Here is a 16,510-nt window from a genome sequence, read left to right on the forward strand (position 1 = left end):
TTAACAAATTCAGACAAATTGAAATCATGTAACTTTTCTCATCATAATGTAATAAAAGTTAAAAAAAAATAGTATCTTTTGAATGACCAGTTTGACACTGATTTGTACCAATTCAGCTAAGGTAGGAACTGTCTTAGTTAGGGTTTCTATTACTGTGATGAAATACTGCTACCACAGGAGCTCAGGGAGGAATGACTTTATTTGGCTCACAGAATATGGGTTTATATTGCTGTTCACCACCAGAGGAAGTCAGGATAGGAACTCAAGCAAGGTAAGAACCTGGAGGCAGGAGCTGATGCAGAAGCCATGAATGGGTGCTGCTTACTCGCTTGCTCCACTGGCTCTTTGAGCCTGCTTTCTTACAGAACCCAGGACCTCCAGCCCAGGGATGGAACCACCCACAATGGACTGAGCTCTCTCCATGCCTTACAGCTGGATCTTATGGAGTCATGTTCTCAATAGAGGTTTCCTCCTTTCAGATAACTCTAGTTTGTGTGTCAAGTTGACATAAGACCAGCCAGCAAGGGACTTCATATTTTTAGGCTCTTAGGTCTTAACTGAGGCTTTTGGAATTTCTTGGGACTAAGAAAAGGTTCATGAGAAATTTCCATCTTAAAATCATGTGAGGCTAAGAGGTACTACTCAAGAATTCTGGAAGCATGAGCCTAACCAGTGGGATGTTTTGGCCATAGAAAAGCTGTATTTGCTTTCTTTCTTTCTTTTTTTAATGTTATTTCATTTTTCTAAATTCATTGATTTTTTTTCTCCCTTTGATATTTTTACCTCTTGAATTTCTACTCATTATAAGCTGAGAACAGCTTAGTACAAAGAACAAGTCACTTTGTGAAGTGTGAACTCTGATTCCAAATGAATTTAGACTAGTGTTTGTTTGGGAAACTACCCATGGGGGCTAGAGAGAGCTCTAGGGTGTATGGATACAGGGTAGATATTGGGAGAACAAGGGTGAGGAGGGGTAAGACTGGCATACTGTGATATATATGTTAGCTTTTTAAATACAGCTCAGACAAAAGAATGAGAGACCTTTTGTACAGAGGTCATGGATACTGAGTACTGCTGTAGTGTCTGCAAGACAGTAGCTCTGGATATGACTGGAGTTCTGTGCCTTTCTCTTTGTATTAGTGAGAGTAGAAGACTGGAATATAATTCAAAACAAGAAGGAGAGAAATGGCTGAATGGATCTCTCTCTGTTAGCACTGGTACACACACAGTTACCTTGCAGGGATTCCCCTGACAGGCAGGTCATTATCTTTCTGCACATTGTCATGCTTGTGAATTAGGATTGCTTCCTGTAATATTCTCCAAATCTTGCCTTTCTAAATCACATGTACCACAGGTAGAGCTAGGGAAGACCATGAACTTGAAGGAATGGTTAAGATTTTGGCCCAGCCCACCTAAGTCTTGTTTCAAAATTATCTTCAAGACGTTTCTTAGTTTTAGAATCTTGTCTCTAATCATAGAGATTGAATAATTTTGTCTTAGTCACATGAAGTCTTAGTCTTTGAAGAGATGCCATGCCCACAGCAACTCTTATAAAATAAGTTAGCTGGGGCTTACTTAGAGTTCATAGGTTTAGTCAAATATCATTTCAGGAAACATGGTGGCACACAAGAAGACATTGTACTGGAGAAGTTTTAAATATGGATTGCAGGAGAGAGAGACAGAGAGAGACAGAGACAGAGAGACAGAGAGATAGAGACAGACAGACAGAGTGAGCCTGGCTTGGACCCTTGAAAACCTAAAGCCCATTTCCTCAGAGACAAACTTACTTAAACTAGGCCACAGCTACTCTATGAAGGCCACACCTCCTAATCCTGTCTAGTAGTGCCGCTCCTGAATGTCCAAGCTTTTAAATCTTTGAACCTATGGGAGTCATTCCTATCCAAGCCACCACAATTATTTTATTGAAAGACTGGACATGAGGTAACTCAGAGGTAAAAGCATGTTTGAGGCCCTGGGTTTTATCCCTAGAACTAAATAATTAAATAAAAAGTTAATTAAAATGAAAAATTATTGAATGCTTATATATATCATCCATCTTCTGTCATATTTATGGTAGTTTGTTAATACTTTGTTAGGTCCATGGAGTTTTACTAACATATAGTGACCTGGTTAGATGATAAAGTTTCAGTGTAGGGACTCTTAACATGATGTCCCCAAAGGTCCTATGAAAATGAAGGTATGTTACCTGAGAAAGGGAACCCATTGGCATCTGGTAGCATCTTGCCTGAAGAGAAGGGGTGACTCTCTAGAGAGCAAATATGGCAAAGAACCGCTTTTGAAGCCTCCCTACATTATTGGTCATTGGGTTGTTACCTTCCATCAGGTTCTGTAGGTAATTTCTTTCCTGTCTTGTTTCTTTGATCCATTTTAAGGATGGGTAATGGGCTTGAATAATACGTCTGCTTGTTGTCTATAATGCTAGTAGTTTTCTGTTGGCATGCTTTGATAAATAAGATAGCTTTTTAAATACGGCTTGGACAAAAGAATAAGAGACGTCTTTTCATGATGTTGGCCCCAACACCCTCTTCTAGGGCCTTCTATTTGGCTGTGCCACCTTTCTGAGTGTGCCAGGCTTGACTGGTAATGCCCTTTAGCCTTACTCGTCACCTGTACATATTTGGAGTTTAAGCCAAATGCATATTTTTGTTTTGTTTTGTTTTGTTTTTTCGAGACAGGGTTTCTCTTTATAGCCCTGGCTGTCCTGGAATTCACTCTGTTGACCAGGCTGGCCTCAAACTCAGAAATCCGCCTGCCTCTGCCTCCCAAGTGCTGGGATTAAAGATGTGTGCCACCACCACCCGGCAGCCAAATGCATTTTTGAGGATTACCTCTGTCATTTAGTAAATATATAGTAATTATTATGTTTCTTGTTTTAAAATGGGGTTATCGTCTTTCTTTTAAGGAACTAAATGAAAATTAAATAAATTATGATGAATTTTTGACACTAGTAAATAACAGGTCACATATGGTCCAATCAGTAGCCACTATGCAGGGTGATTTATATGAGGTTTGAGTATCATTTTTATCCTGGTTTTACAAATAAGGAAACAAGCTCACAGATGTTTCATAATAAACTAAAGTTCTCCAAACCACATGCTGCCCAAGACTGGCTTTTCAATTCAGTTTTATTCCAAAGCTTTAAAGAACATTTGCAAATCACAAGAGGAATGCAGAACCCTTTCTGGCCTTGCTTGTGTGTGTGTGTGTGTGTGTGTGTGTGTGTGTGTGTGTGTGTGTGTTTGTGTGTGTGTGTGTGCTCTTGACTAGTTTCTTATAAGCGGGTGCCCATAACTTCTATGCTCATATTAATGAAGCCCCCAAAGCCCTGAAAGCTGAGTCCAAGTACATAAGCTAAGCTGAGTTAGATGAGCGTCGCAAGACCTTGGCTCATTTTGTAGAGTCTTAGGCTGGACTCAGGGCTGCACTTGCTGTGTGATTCGGATCACTGTGGTGGCTGCAGAGGAATGGAACTATTTGCTCCTTATGACCGGTCTTCCTTGTTAACGTTACAGCATGCTGCAGACTTGGAAAAGAAGCAGAATGAGACAGAAAACAGGAAATTGCTGGGGACCGTCATCCAATATGGCAACGTGATCCAGGTAGGCGCAGCTGCTCTTTTCTTTTGGAGCTGACACATGAGAAAGAAAGAAAAAAATAAAAAACCTGAGCAAGCAAACTCGTGATATGGGTTCCATTCTTTGGCAATGGCAGCTACTTTATAAAAAACCAAAACAACAAAACACAACCTCTTTGTGTTTCTTATTATATCACTTGGCCATGCTATGGGGTCATGCCTGGTGTAAGCATTTCCTTTCTCAGCCTGTTGCTGATCACTTGCATGCAGATGGTTTAGATGGCCAACTTGATGACTGAAGAGGACACTGCTTGTTATGGTTTCACATCACTTACAGTGTTAGGGAATTCTCATGTTTGGTGAAAACTGAATGCTCTGTACATTTTAGCTTTGGTTTAGGAGCTGTTTGCCAGTGAAAATAAAAACAGTTATGTGCAAACACAGTGTGTGTGTGTGTGTGTGTGTGTGTGTGTGTGTGTGTGTGTGTGTACAAGGTTTCATGTAGCCCAAACTGGCCTTATGCTCACCATGTGGCTGAGTTGACTCTCAACTCTTGATCATTTTACCTCTACTCGATAAGCATTGAGGCTATAGGGCTTGTAAAGGCCCAGGTACCTTCACAAAATTTTAACGATATATATCCTTTTAAATAATTTTTCATTAATCAACAGTGTTTCCCAACTGTCATACTGTAGAGGTGTTTGCTTCACCTGTTGTCTTCTTGAACCTGCTGCAGAGATCCCATCGTCCACACAAAGCTTCCACGGGTCTTTTCCAGAAGGCACTGCTAACCTTGAAAGCTACTAGTTAGGAATGCATTTCTTCCTGTTTTTATTGCTGTTGGGAGTAGAAGAGTACTAACCATAAATATGGGGGAAAAAAAACCCTACTAAAAATGGGTAAAAATAACTTTCTGTGATTTTTTTTTTTTTTTTAAGTAGGGTGTGTAAAAGTTAACTAAGTTGCCCAGACTTGCCTTGCTCTTACTGTAGAGCCCAGGCTAGCCTTGGGTCTTCTTCCTGCTTTGGCCTCCTGAGTGCTAAAATTGTAGGTACGGGGGCCACTCTTCCTGGCTAATGCTTTCTGATTAAATGCTTACTTAGGTTAGGCCTTATTCATAGCTCTCAAAAGCTATTGGAATATTAGGTTATCAATCCCATGTGTCCTTTTAAGGTTTCATCCTGTTATCAAGCAAGGCCCAGTACTCTGGAGCTCAGAGTACGAGATACTCAGTTGGTGAGACTGGAGAAGTGGCTGCAGCTGAGGATTTCAAAAGTACATAGAGAATACTGACAGCCAATACATTCCAGTCCGGTGAGGTTTCAAGAAAGACATGCCAACCCAGTGGATGAGGTATCTGCTTTTAGGATGGGTTTTAGTGAGCTCGGTTTTATTTCTGGTCTCAGGCTTTGGAACTTACCTGTGGGAAGGTGAGCCAGGGTGTGGATGATCAGAGGCCATTCACCAAGTTGCCTCAAGAGCCTGGGAGGACGTTATTGTCTCCTGTTTATCTTGAGTTCACAAATTATATAGGTTGTTCTTCCCCTCTCAGCAGCCCTATCAGTAGATTCGTTGGCCTTCTAAGGTTGCTCTTGTGTTGTCGTGTGAACGGGAGATGTGGCAGCAGCGATGGAGTCACAGCTGGCCTTCCCCCTCTAGGGACTGAGAAGTCTTGAGTTTGTGTTTCTCTTTTCCCCATCAACATGGGAGACCTTGGTAATGCTTACTGGTCCAGATTATTAGACACTCTTTTCCATCTGGATCTTCCCTCCTTCATGCTTCATGTAATCAGCGACCTAGAGTGAAGAATGAAGTGCTTGGCACAGTCCAGTGAACGTGGATGCTCAGGGTATCCTTCACAGGGAAAGACAGTCCCCTGACAGAACTGCCTTTTAAATCAGACTCATGTGTAGTGACAAAACTCCCTTTCATTCCCCACTGGTATCAGTGCCTAGTTAGACTACAGTCCCGTAGCCTCTATCCACAGGGTGGTGCCACACCTCTCTAGCAGCCTCAGATAATGGAATAATTGGCTTCCACAGTGTCTTTCTCTTGTCCAAGGCCGTGTTGGTGGGGAAAAAAAGCAAAGAGTTTTTCCTTCTCTGAAAGGAAAACCAGTCCTTTTCTCTGTCTCTGTCACTGTTCCTTTCCATGTTGTTTCCAGCATTGGACACTTTGTGTTTCTCCCGCTTCTCAGCAGCTCAGTGGTTGGGAGGAAATGTCTGTTACAAAATTTACTTGACGAAGAGAGCTATGGCAGAGAGTTCCCAGGTCCGCTCATATCTTGTTCTCTTGGTGGATTTTTAGCTCCTGCATTTGAAAAGCAATAAATACCTAACTGTGAATAAGAGGCTTCCAGCTCTGCTCGAGAAGAACGCCATGAGGGTGACATTGGATGAGGCTGGAAATGAAGGGTCCTGGTTTTACATTCAACCGTTCTACAAGCTCCGCTCCATCGGAGACAGTGTAAGTGGAGCTTCCCCTGGAAAGCACTCCAAGCCACGCTTCCAGCCACCACTGTGCTTGAGACTGGACCTGGAAAGGTTTAGACTTAAAAGCCCCAGGCATATGAAGAGATCAGATCGCCATGGAAACTAGTGTTTGGGAAACAAGGAAATGAGGAGTGAAGTGTGACCTAAATACAGTCGCTATGTTTTTCCTACTGGGCCTCTGAAAAAAATCCTATTACCTCAGTAATTTTACCACAAAAACATCCATCCCGAATTAATATTCTGGTTAAGGATCCCTTGCCATTCCATTTCCATGAGTGCAACAGAAATGTTGAGCTATTTTGGAAATACTGAAGGATGGGAAGTGGAAAAGAAGCAGCCTTAGTAGGGAATGGGTTTGTGTGTTCACCCTGTGCTTCCTGTGTCAGTGGGCAGACCATGTCTCCATCACCTCCTGCAAGTGCAGAAAGCCCCTGGCCTGGGATTCTAGACAATACAGAGCCACAGGAATCCCTTTATCAAGGAACTGAGAACACTTCTGATATTTGTAAGTTAAATTAGTCAGTCATTACGTGGGCACACACTTAACGGTGAATATGTTTAAATGCTATCAGCTATGTACTTGACCTTGTTAAGGTTCTAAAATAGACGCTTTAAAAAAAAAAAAAGCGAAAAGGAAATTGGCACCTTAAGCAGCATTGAGTGTTCTGGAAATACTTACCTACCCTTTACTTAAAACTAGGTATTGACTGACTGATTGATTGATTTATTTATTTTAGTAATGCCATATTATAGAAAATTTAGTCATATATTTTCCCAAGATGTATCATTGTCAAAATACGCAGGTTTTACTTCACAGGACGACAAACATTTCTTTTGCTTCCTTTCCATCTACTTCCAGCATTAAAAGCAAATGCAGGGCTGAGGAGATAGCTTGCTGTGCAAGCCTGGGGATGTGAGTTCAAATCCCCAGTGCCCACATAAAAGCCAGGCTTGCCTGTGCATGACTTTAACCTGAGCATTGGGAGAGCAGAATGGGCAAATAATCCTAGGAACTCACTAGTCAGTCAGTCTCGCTGAGGAGACCTGAGGTGCGCTGAGAGAGCCAGTCTCAGGACATAAGGTAGAGAATGATACAGGTTGTTCTACATCCTTCCCTAGCCTCCACATGTACATCCACAAACATACTCACATACAACATACACATACAAATACAACATACACCATACACTTACATTATACAGTACACACACACACACACACACACACACACACACATATACACACTCATTCCAATGTATCTGGTTCAAAGTTTTGTTTTCAGTCAATCTTTCCTTTTCTGTTATTTGATCTGTTAATCTATGACTTAGTTGAGAGTATAATAGAAATGATTATCTTTTAAAAAATAGCTTTCTCATCTGTAGGGATTGATCCATTCATACTTTTAAAGGCATTAGTTTAAATCGTGGACTGAACAGATACATTTACAGTTTAGTTGTATTCAGCTATCTGTTGTTGGGGGTGGAGAGATGGCTCAGCAGTCTGCAATTGCCTATAATTTTAGTTGCAGGGAATCTGAAGCCCTCTTCTGCCCTCACTTCAGAACTTGGTGTACATACAGAGAAAGTGGGCACTCAGACGTATACACAATATACAAATAAACCTTAAATGTAAGAGCTGTCTATTTATATATATGTTAATTTAATATGGTAATCTAATATAGAAAATAGATTTCCTTCTGGTTGTAGTCACAGTTTTGAAGACCAATGCTTTAGAAGCATGACTATGGCTTTATTCTTTCAAACACAAAGGCAACTCAAGTAGTATCTTGCTTGCTTTTCCCCAAGTTGAGTTGACCTTATTTTATACAAGTATCTCAACTGAATACAAAAAACCCTTTTTCTTAGTGCTCTGGACCAATTCACGAATTATCAAATATAGCCAGCCACAGTGGTGCACTGAAGTCCAGCCTCGGCCTTCTTTCAGAACACAAACCGTGCCTGCACAGGTCACGCTTTAAAAGTGCTGTGATGGGCCTCCCAGAACCCTGGAACAGTACCTGTCCCCTAAAAAGCTGTGTTGCTCCTTCCTCTCCAGGTGGTCATAGGTGACAAGGTAGTTTTGAACCCTGTCAATGCTGGCCAGCCTCTACATGCCAGCAGCCATCAGCTGGTGGATAACCCAGGCTGCAATGAGGTAAGGACATTGGAAAAGTTGAAGTTCCAGGATATGGGTGAGGGCTGCGCCACAGAAGCATGCCGTGTGTGTGTGTGTGTGTGTGTGTGTGTGTGTGTGTGTGTGTGTGTGTGTCTGTCTGTCTGTCTGTCTGTATTGTGTGTGTGTCTCTGTGTATGTGTATACTGCATGTGACTTTAGCAGTAATTCAAGATACTGCCAGTTCTTCAGGAGAAGAGCCCAAGGCCCACAGTTGGCTAGCATGAGGTTTTGTAGTTCTATGCATGGGTGGTGAGCTTGCTAAACTTTGCATCACTGAAGAATCATTCTCTAATTGGTTAAGCCTGAAAATGCTACTTTTGCCAGTTTTTTTTTTTTTCCAGCTGGAGGAGCGCAGTTTTTTCAATTTGACTCCCTAAGGAAGGTGTCTTCTTGTAATTCTCAGGGGGTTACATTGCAGGTTATGTGTAGCCTTGCTACAGTGTCTTATTTTCAGCTGTACATCTGCCAGGCTCACTGTGTCTCACGGGGCAGTTACAGACCAGGATCCTAAATCTCTTAGGATAGCATGTCTGTCTCCTGGAGTGGACGTGTGCTCTGGCCTAGGAAAGATGTGAATTCCTATCTCAGTCTGCAGTCCCTGAGCTGGGGAACTGCAGATGAGGCGCTCACCATCTCTCTGCATCAGTTCCCAGTCTGAAAGGAGGCTCTAGTTTCTTAGGGTGCTGTTTAGGAGTATGTGACGTCATGCCTGGAAATAGTGCTTGGAGGGCTCTTGCTGGTTAATGATCACCATTGTTGTTTTCTTTTTTAGTTTTTCGAGACAGGGTTTCTCTCTGTAGCCCTGGCTGTCCTGGAACTCACTCTGTAGACCAGGCTGGCCTCAAACACAGAAATCCACCTGCCTCTGCCTCCCAAATGCTGGGATTAAAGGCATGCACCACCACCGCCCAGCCCCATTGTTGTTTTCAAAGGTATACACTGGACTAATTCTGGCCTCGGTATCTCGTTCCGTTTTATAAATACTTTATTTCATTTGGCCTTTACATTCGTGATTATAGTACCAGAGACTTCGAGGAAAGAGACGTAGTGTTCCAAAAAGGGCAGGAGGAAACCAGGGCTTGGAGCTTCAGGTCATATTGGGAGCATGCGTAGTTACAGGTACAAATGAATCATTTGTACCCAACATGCCTTCCTCCCCACATGCCTTTTCATGTTCTTTCTTCAGGATGTACTTTTCTCATCACCTCGACAAAGTACCTGAAAAAAAGCAATTTAAAGTTTATTGTTAACTTTAACAATGGCTAACAGACATGGTGGGGAAGACACCGGGATGGGAGTGGAACAGCTTGAACAGTCAGACTGTACATACCTCCAAGAACAGGAAGCAGAGAGAGGAGACAGGAAGCCAGGCCAGGCTATCCACCTCAAGGCCTTCTACTCTAGAGACCAACTTCCTGCAGCTAGGTCCCTCCTCTTAAAGGTTCCAGAGTCTGCCAAAACAGCTCCGCCAGCTGGGGACCCTGCATTCAGACACATGGACATGCAGGGGACGTTATAGCTCTCTGAGCTATATATAACAAGATGTTTGTACTGAAGCCCAGCTGGCCTTCCTGGCTATAGGGAGGGACTTTGGGTCTGTATGACATAGTTATTCTAGGAGCTATGTGAAAAATTAACTTTGATTTGCTTTCTAGGTCAACTCCGTCAACTGTAATACAAGCTGGAAAATAGTGCTTTTCATGAAATGGAGTGATAACAAAGATGACATTCTCAAAGGAGTAAGTGTGATTCTTCCTGGCATGGCACTCTTCTCAGAGTAGCAGGTTGGCTTTGTTTTCAAACCCATTTTCCCCTTCCTGCCATCTTGTGTTGACGTCCAGGGTGATGTGGTGAGGCTCTTCCATGCTGAGCAAGAGAAGTTTCTCACCTGCGATGAGCACAGAAAGAAACAGCATGTCTTCCTGAGGACAACCGGCAGACAGTCAGCCACATCGGCCACCAGTTCCAAAGCCCTGTGGGAAGTGGAGGTAAGCAGTGGGCTACGGAGGTAGAGAGTGAGGCAGGAGAAGCAAGTGGGGATGTGTGCGTGTATGTGTATGTGTATGTGTATATATGTATGTGTATGTGTGTGTGTGTGTGTGTGTATGGGGGGTGATGGAGTTCAGATTTAAACCTCTCTGCTTCTGTGTTTCTAAATAATACCAAGATAGTCATAAAAATAAGGAGACATAGCCCAGAGAATACACTGTGATGTATCAGATGGGTGTTGCGTGGTCTTATGGAGAAAGATACCAGCTACACATTCCTTCCCCAAGTCACCAGAAATGGCTTTTTCGTGCCTTCCTCCTTCCTCTTCTTTCCGTTCTCTTGCTGGTTGTATATGTATATTCCCTGTATATGATGGGTAAGCATCACTCATGAAATCTCAGCCATATGGTTACCTAAATGAGACCTGAGGAAACACCACCACAGCTGACAGGCCTTTGTGGATGGGCATGGAGATGCTACATGACCCCGTCCCTTGGTGAAGAGCTCCAGGCAAATTAGTGGCTGCTGAGAGAGAGAGAACCAGTCTTCTCCAGGGATGAGTCCACTGATAGGTTATCCAATCCTGAGTGGTTATCCCTAAGCATTTATACTTATGAGCAACACTGAGTTAACTCAGTAGGTTGTTACTACGACGACGACTACTACTAGACAAAATAGAAGAGGTCATGGATTTGAGAAGAGTAGGGGGTAAGGGAGGAGTTAGAAGGAGGAGGGAAATTAAGTAATTTCAATACTCACGCATGAAATTCTCAAAACATAAATCTAAAAGAAAAGCAGCAAGCATCTGGCTAGGTGTACTCAGCAGGAGAGCCTGGGTGCCAGGAAGGGTGTTCCACGTGCTCTGGAGTTTTGGGGTGAAAGGTGAGGTGTTCTATGTGCTCTGGAGGAAGAGAGGATGAACTGGTGGGGTGAGGATTAAGATTTCCAAAATGATAGTGGGTGGTCACACCAATCCACTGGTCAAAAACCAAAAGCAAAAGTCATGATGTGGGAAAGGAGAAGGCAAGAGGGGAAGGGGCAGGGTTGATAGTGAAGGCAGGGCAATTAGAGAGCTGGCTGGAAGTGGTAAGGAGAAGAAGGTATTAGGCACAAGTACTAAACTGTCAAAGAAAGAACTTCAAAGATTGAAAGAGTTAGCACCTGACCGATGTTTCTTATATGATCTGCATTTGGAAGGGAGAGAAGCAGGGTAGTTCCTGCCATGTAAGAGAAAGGCTTGGAACTAGAAACAACATGAGACAGCCTTGGCACAACACTAAGTAACCTGGCTTTTGGAGTGACACAGGATGAGCAAGGGAAAATGACCACACTGGAGACCTTTGTGCCTCACATGGCACCTGTCAAAGCTGCAGGGCATTGGGAATGTTCCTCACAGGCTGGGAAAAGTCTGGAAAGGTGTTTTGAGTAACAGAATTGGCACAGTCAACATGATGCTTACAGAAAGCAGTGATTCTGTCTGAGGAAGACCTTGCCAAGACCAAGGAAGAAGCTGATAGGAGTGTTTGACTATGAGGATACCTAGAGTGTGAAGGAAGGCAGAGCTCCCCACAGTCTCCCTCTGAGTGCAGTGCATTTCTGTCTCTACTTGTTACCATTGCCCTTTCTCCTGCCTTCTGCTCTTGGCAAATAAAGCAGAATGCCCAAATCATAAACACAGAATTATGTGTTTCTTCACATTCCACTCAGCTAAGAACCAGCACCTGGATGGAGAACGAGAATAGTAGCCCATAAGAGGTCCCCTAGCATGTTCCTGAGTACGTCCCATTTTCTCCTGGATAGGTGGCCAGCCTCTTCCTTGAATGGCACAGCGCAGCTTTCAGCCTAGGCAGTCTTCATTTAGCTACATTGTATGTGTCAGACAGTCTGTTTCTTTGTCTTGCCTCATGGCGTTGTATTGTTCACATCTTACGCAGCCTGTGAATTTGCCACTTGTTGATGACTTTTGAGTTGTTTATAATTTGGAGCTGTTATACATAAAGCTTCAGGGATACTTGTGTTTAGACATAAGCTTATGTATTCACATGCATAACAGTGGGATAAATGAAGCCTTTATTGGCTATAGGATTAATGTTATAAGAAATTGTGATCCAAATCCAAGTGTGATGACATGCTGCTAATTTTGACGTTTTAAAGCCAAGGAAGAAGGATTAACATGAGTTCAGGGTCAAGCTAGGCTAGCTGTAGGTACCCTGACCCAAACCAAAACAAAAAGGAAACTGAGAACAAGAATGAAGTTGCCCAACTGTCTTCTAAAGTGGAGGCAGTATTTTCAAATTCTCCCCATGAGCATTCAATGCACTCATTCTTTTCCATGTCCAAATTCTCCCCATGAGCATTCAGTACGCTCATTCTTTTCCATGTCAGCCACTGAACTAGATATGACGATAGTGTGATGCTGCTAATTTCCTTTGTGCGCAACTTTTCTTTGTGTGGCCTTTCTGGTATAGTATCTGCTCAAATACTTTGCCCATTTAAAATTTTCCTTCCTTTTCTTTTACCTGGATGAAGAAATAGGCTCATCCTGGCATTGCATAGGTAATTTCCTGCAGTGGCCATGATGAAGAGACATCCACCTATGGACATCCATCCATCCATCCACCCATCTTTTCCTCCCTTTGTTTTTTATCTTTTTTGTTAGCTTCTCCACCAGTGTTCTTTGCATTTTCCTCTCTGTGTCTGTAGCATTTCTTCTTTGGCAGTTCACACCTGTTTAGAACCAGTCAGTGCACTTAGCTTGTTCCGTTCAGGGAGTTCCCGGAGAGCGAGAACTTTGTCTTTGGCCACTCATATCCTCCTTGTTCTCAGCCTAGTTTGTGTTTATTCTTTCCTTTGCATTCAAAATAGTGTCCAAGAAGAGAGTGAGGATACAGGAAGAGCAAGTCAGGGAGTGAGGGAGGGAAGGAGGTAAGAGAGGAAGGAGACAGGTAAGAGCAGCAGTCTCCCAGGAAAACGAGAAGTGGAAAATGCAGATTAAGGAAAAATGGAACACGTAGGAAATAGAGGAAGGGAAGACCGTCTCCTAGCTCAACTGCTCCCCTTGAGCCATATTTCAGTGGACAGGATAGTTTTGTATAGTTGGCACTTCATACACAGATTTTTCACTCTGCTGGGCTGTAAGCTAAGAAAACATGTAAGCCTACAGAAGTCAGGGCGTCTGACTCCGGTACCTTAAAAGCCGTTCACCAAGCCTTCCTCATTCAAAATTGATGAGATTAATAAAAGATGACAACATTCCGAGGGGATGTAACTTGAAAGTTCCCTTGAGGGCATTTTCTTTTTGCTCTGAGGACAACCAGCTGTCAATTTCTTGCTTCATTAAAATCTGTCTCTTGCCAGTGTTTTATTTGTTTCTTTCTAGTTGTGTCTCCTGAATTTCGTATGAAAATGTTTAGTGTTTCTTTAAATTGTCTTCTGTCTTACTGAAAACTTAACTGTTCCTTCAAAATAAAAGAATGAAAACAGCACCATGTGTTTTTATGGATTTAAAACATTAGATTTAGGGGTGCTAGAGAGAAGGGCACTAGCAGCTCTTGTAGACCAAAGCTTAATTCTCAACACCAACGAGGCAGATAGCAACTGTCTGTAACTCCAGTCCCAGGGCATCAATAGTCTGATTCTGGCCATCATGGGAACTTCATGCACACAGTGCACAGATACACAACCAGGCAAAACCATTTATACACATAAAATAAAGATAAGATCAAGATTCAAAGAAAATTTCAGAAAAGCTCTTGAGGTTCTCACTCATTAGCATAGCCACCAGCTTTAGTTAACATGATGTGTTGGTAATGTGGTACAGTCATTTCCTCTCTTCTGTTCTTTGTGGTGTTGTGGGCATATATTTTGTTTCTACATGGATCATAAATTTCAGTTCACTTTATTATATGCCTTGCTCCCATGGTCTAACCAGTAGCCTTTAGATCTTCATATAAGCATATATATGCCCTTGTATGTAGCACAACCCTTTGCATGGCATGGCTCAGAGAAGCCAAAACACTGGGCACCCAAAGAAGCAGTTCCTTATGTTTCAAAGACACGCAGACAGGATCACACAGGTCTTCCATGTTTGCTTGCACTGTTACACCCTAAGCTCTGTGTTCCTTCGTAGAGATCCAAGTTTGCACGGAGGATTTCATTCTTCAGAATTACTTCTCATGTTTGTTGCTGTTCAGGTTTGCCATGAACAAATTGTCTGCAATCTTCATTTGTGTGGAAATAACTTATGTTATTTAAAAAATGTTTTTCCTTCTTTTAGTTAATAGCTTTATTGGGATGCAAGTCACTATTCACACTGAAAACTATACAAGTCAGAAATTTCTAGTAGATTTGTGGGGCTGTGCAATTAATGGCCCTATATAATTTTTAAAATCATCTCTGAGGAAACCCTATCTCTAATAGCAGTCATTCGTCATCCCCACCACAGCCCCCATCCAACCTCAGCCTCCTGGGGCAAAGTCAACTTCTTCTATGGACATTCCCTGTAAACAGGTCTTTGTTTGTGGCTTCCCTTACACAGGGGAGTGTTTCACTGTAATTTGGGCTGCTATAACAAAAGACTAGAAATTGATTCTAAACGTCATTACACAGTACAGTGAATTAGGCAGCTCTCTGGGGTCTCTTACTTGAGGGTGTAGATCCTTCCACAAGGCTCTGAGCCCTTAGCTTTGGGGATTAGATGTCAACATAGGATTTGAAGGAAGGGGCACACACATTCAGATGTTGCAGACACTATCTTCAGATTTCATCCATATTGGCATACATGGGTACTTTATTTCCCTTATACCTTGTAATATTACATTATATGAGTTAAGCCTTTTCTGTATTTATTTATCATTTAGAACTTTTGGGTCATTTTTACATTTTGGTTCCCATGAAGAATGCAACTGTGAACATTTGTGTGCAAGTATTTTCATGTCTTGAGACTAGAATCATGGGGGGGTAGATTCAGGTTGGACGTGTGGAGAGTCCCCAGGTTGCACACTGTAACTTCCCAGCAGTGTGTCGTGGTGCTGTCTCTTCATGGAGCTCTCATTTCCAAAACGTCGTTTTGTTGCATCTAGAATTCTAATAGATAGCAATGCCTGCTTTATACTGCTTGCAATACGAGTACAATGGTTTTGAAATCTTTGTCCCCCTGTTTGCAATGTCTCATAAATTTGACTTTGGTGTTCCTTGTGTGTGCATGTGTGTGCTTATCCTGCCAGAGTTCTTTAGGGTATGTGTCAATATTGACATGGTCATGTTTTCAGCTTTGACGTAAGCTGGAGCATTTAATGTCATCTGAGTTAATGGGTCACCTCCTTATTGCTTGACAGTACGCAGGAGTTTATAATTCTTTGAAGATACTTAAGTATAACTTTATTGGGTGTGTAGGATTTGTTGTTCTTTTTAGGAGAAAGCAGTTTTGCTTAGTCGGAGTCACATTCCCGTGAATCAGTTTGGTCCCGTGGAGGTTCATTTTCACGTGCATTACTAGGTCAAGGTAGGGTAGTCTATGGTGAGGCTCCATTATTAATGGCAAATGCCCAACATAGCCCACAGGATCTCTCCACCAAGGTTTGTCAGAACCTTTCCTAGCCCTGTGGGAACTCTAGGAGGATTGAAATTTCAGGTGTATGTATATATGAGGCACATTCATGTGTACATGCATGTGCATGGGTGTGAACAAAGCATGGACTGTGTGTGTGGTAGGTCACTGAACCCTATTCCTCTGGCAACCTTAATCATTTTGAGTATTCTTATTGAGTCTTTAGGTATTAGTGGTTTGATATTCAGTCAAAAATTTATACAAACTTCTGGAAGTTTCTCTCTGTGCAGCATTATATCTCTATAGCTCTTCCTTCTAAGCTCTGGCCTTCCCCTTTACCTCATAGGCCGTGTACTGAGATATAGTCTCACTGGGCTGCTATACCTATTCTGAGGGACCACAGAAATGTACCACTGCCTGTCTAGCAAATAGATGTGCTTCATAGTCCTTCCCCATTTTCTCCTTCACTGTGGTGCTGTCATCTGTACACGGCAGCACACTAGTTACATATGTCAGTTGTATTATCATGGCTGAAAGGTGCAGTTTCATGGTAAATTGCCCCAGACTCTCCTCACTTTCACAGGTGAGAGAACAGCTCTGCAAACGTGTTGCGGCACACAAGTATATGTACGGAAAGATCTCTGAGTTTTTATTTTTATCAACTTTTGTATTTTGTGGGTGAATTTCAGAATCTTTTTTTTTTTTTTTTTT

At 42.4% G+C, this 16,510-nt stretch overlaps 1 protein-coding gene across 20 annotated transcripts in view; it reads left to right on the forward strand.

Annotated features, from left to right (window-relative positions):
• The window catches only part of Itpr1 (inositol 1,4,5-trisphosphate receptor type 1), a 335,636-nt gene that overhangs the window by 133,269 nt on the left and 185,857 nt on the right, over window positions 1-16,510 (forward strand). For all 20 annotated transcript variants that reach the window (XM_031382803.1, XM_031382806.1, XM_031382804.1 and 17 more), the window contains exons 6-10: window positions 3,534-3,620; window positions 5,903-6,061; window positions 8,143-8,241; window positions 9,918-10,001; window positions 10,104-10,250. In XM_031382803.1, the coding sequence (XP_031238663.1) occupies window positions 3,534-3,620; window positions 5,903-6,061; window positions 8,143-8,241; window positions 9,918-10,001; window positions 10,104-10,250 (576 nt within the window). The remainder of the gene's footprint in view (window positions 1-3,533; window positions 3,621-5,902; window positions 6,062-8,142; window positions 8,242-9,917; window positions 10,002-10,103; window positions 10,251-16,510) is intronic.

This window comes from Mastomys coucha, unplaced genomic scaffold (genome assembly GCF_008632895.1).
Source record: "Mastomys coucha isolate ucsf_1 unplaced genomic scaffold, UCSF_Mcou_1 pScaffold20, whole genome shotgun sequence".
In the NCBI taxonomy this organism is placed as follows: domain Eukaryota; kingdom Metazoa; phylum Chordata; class Mammalia; order Rodentia; family Muridae; genus Mastomys; species Mastomys coucha.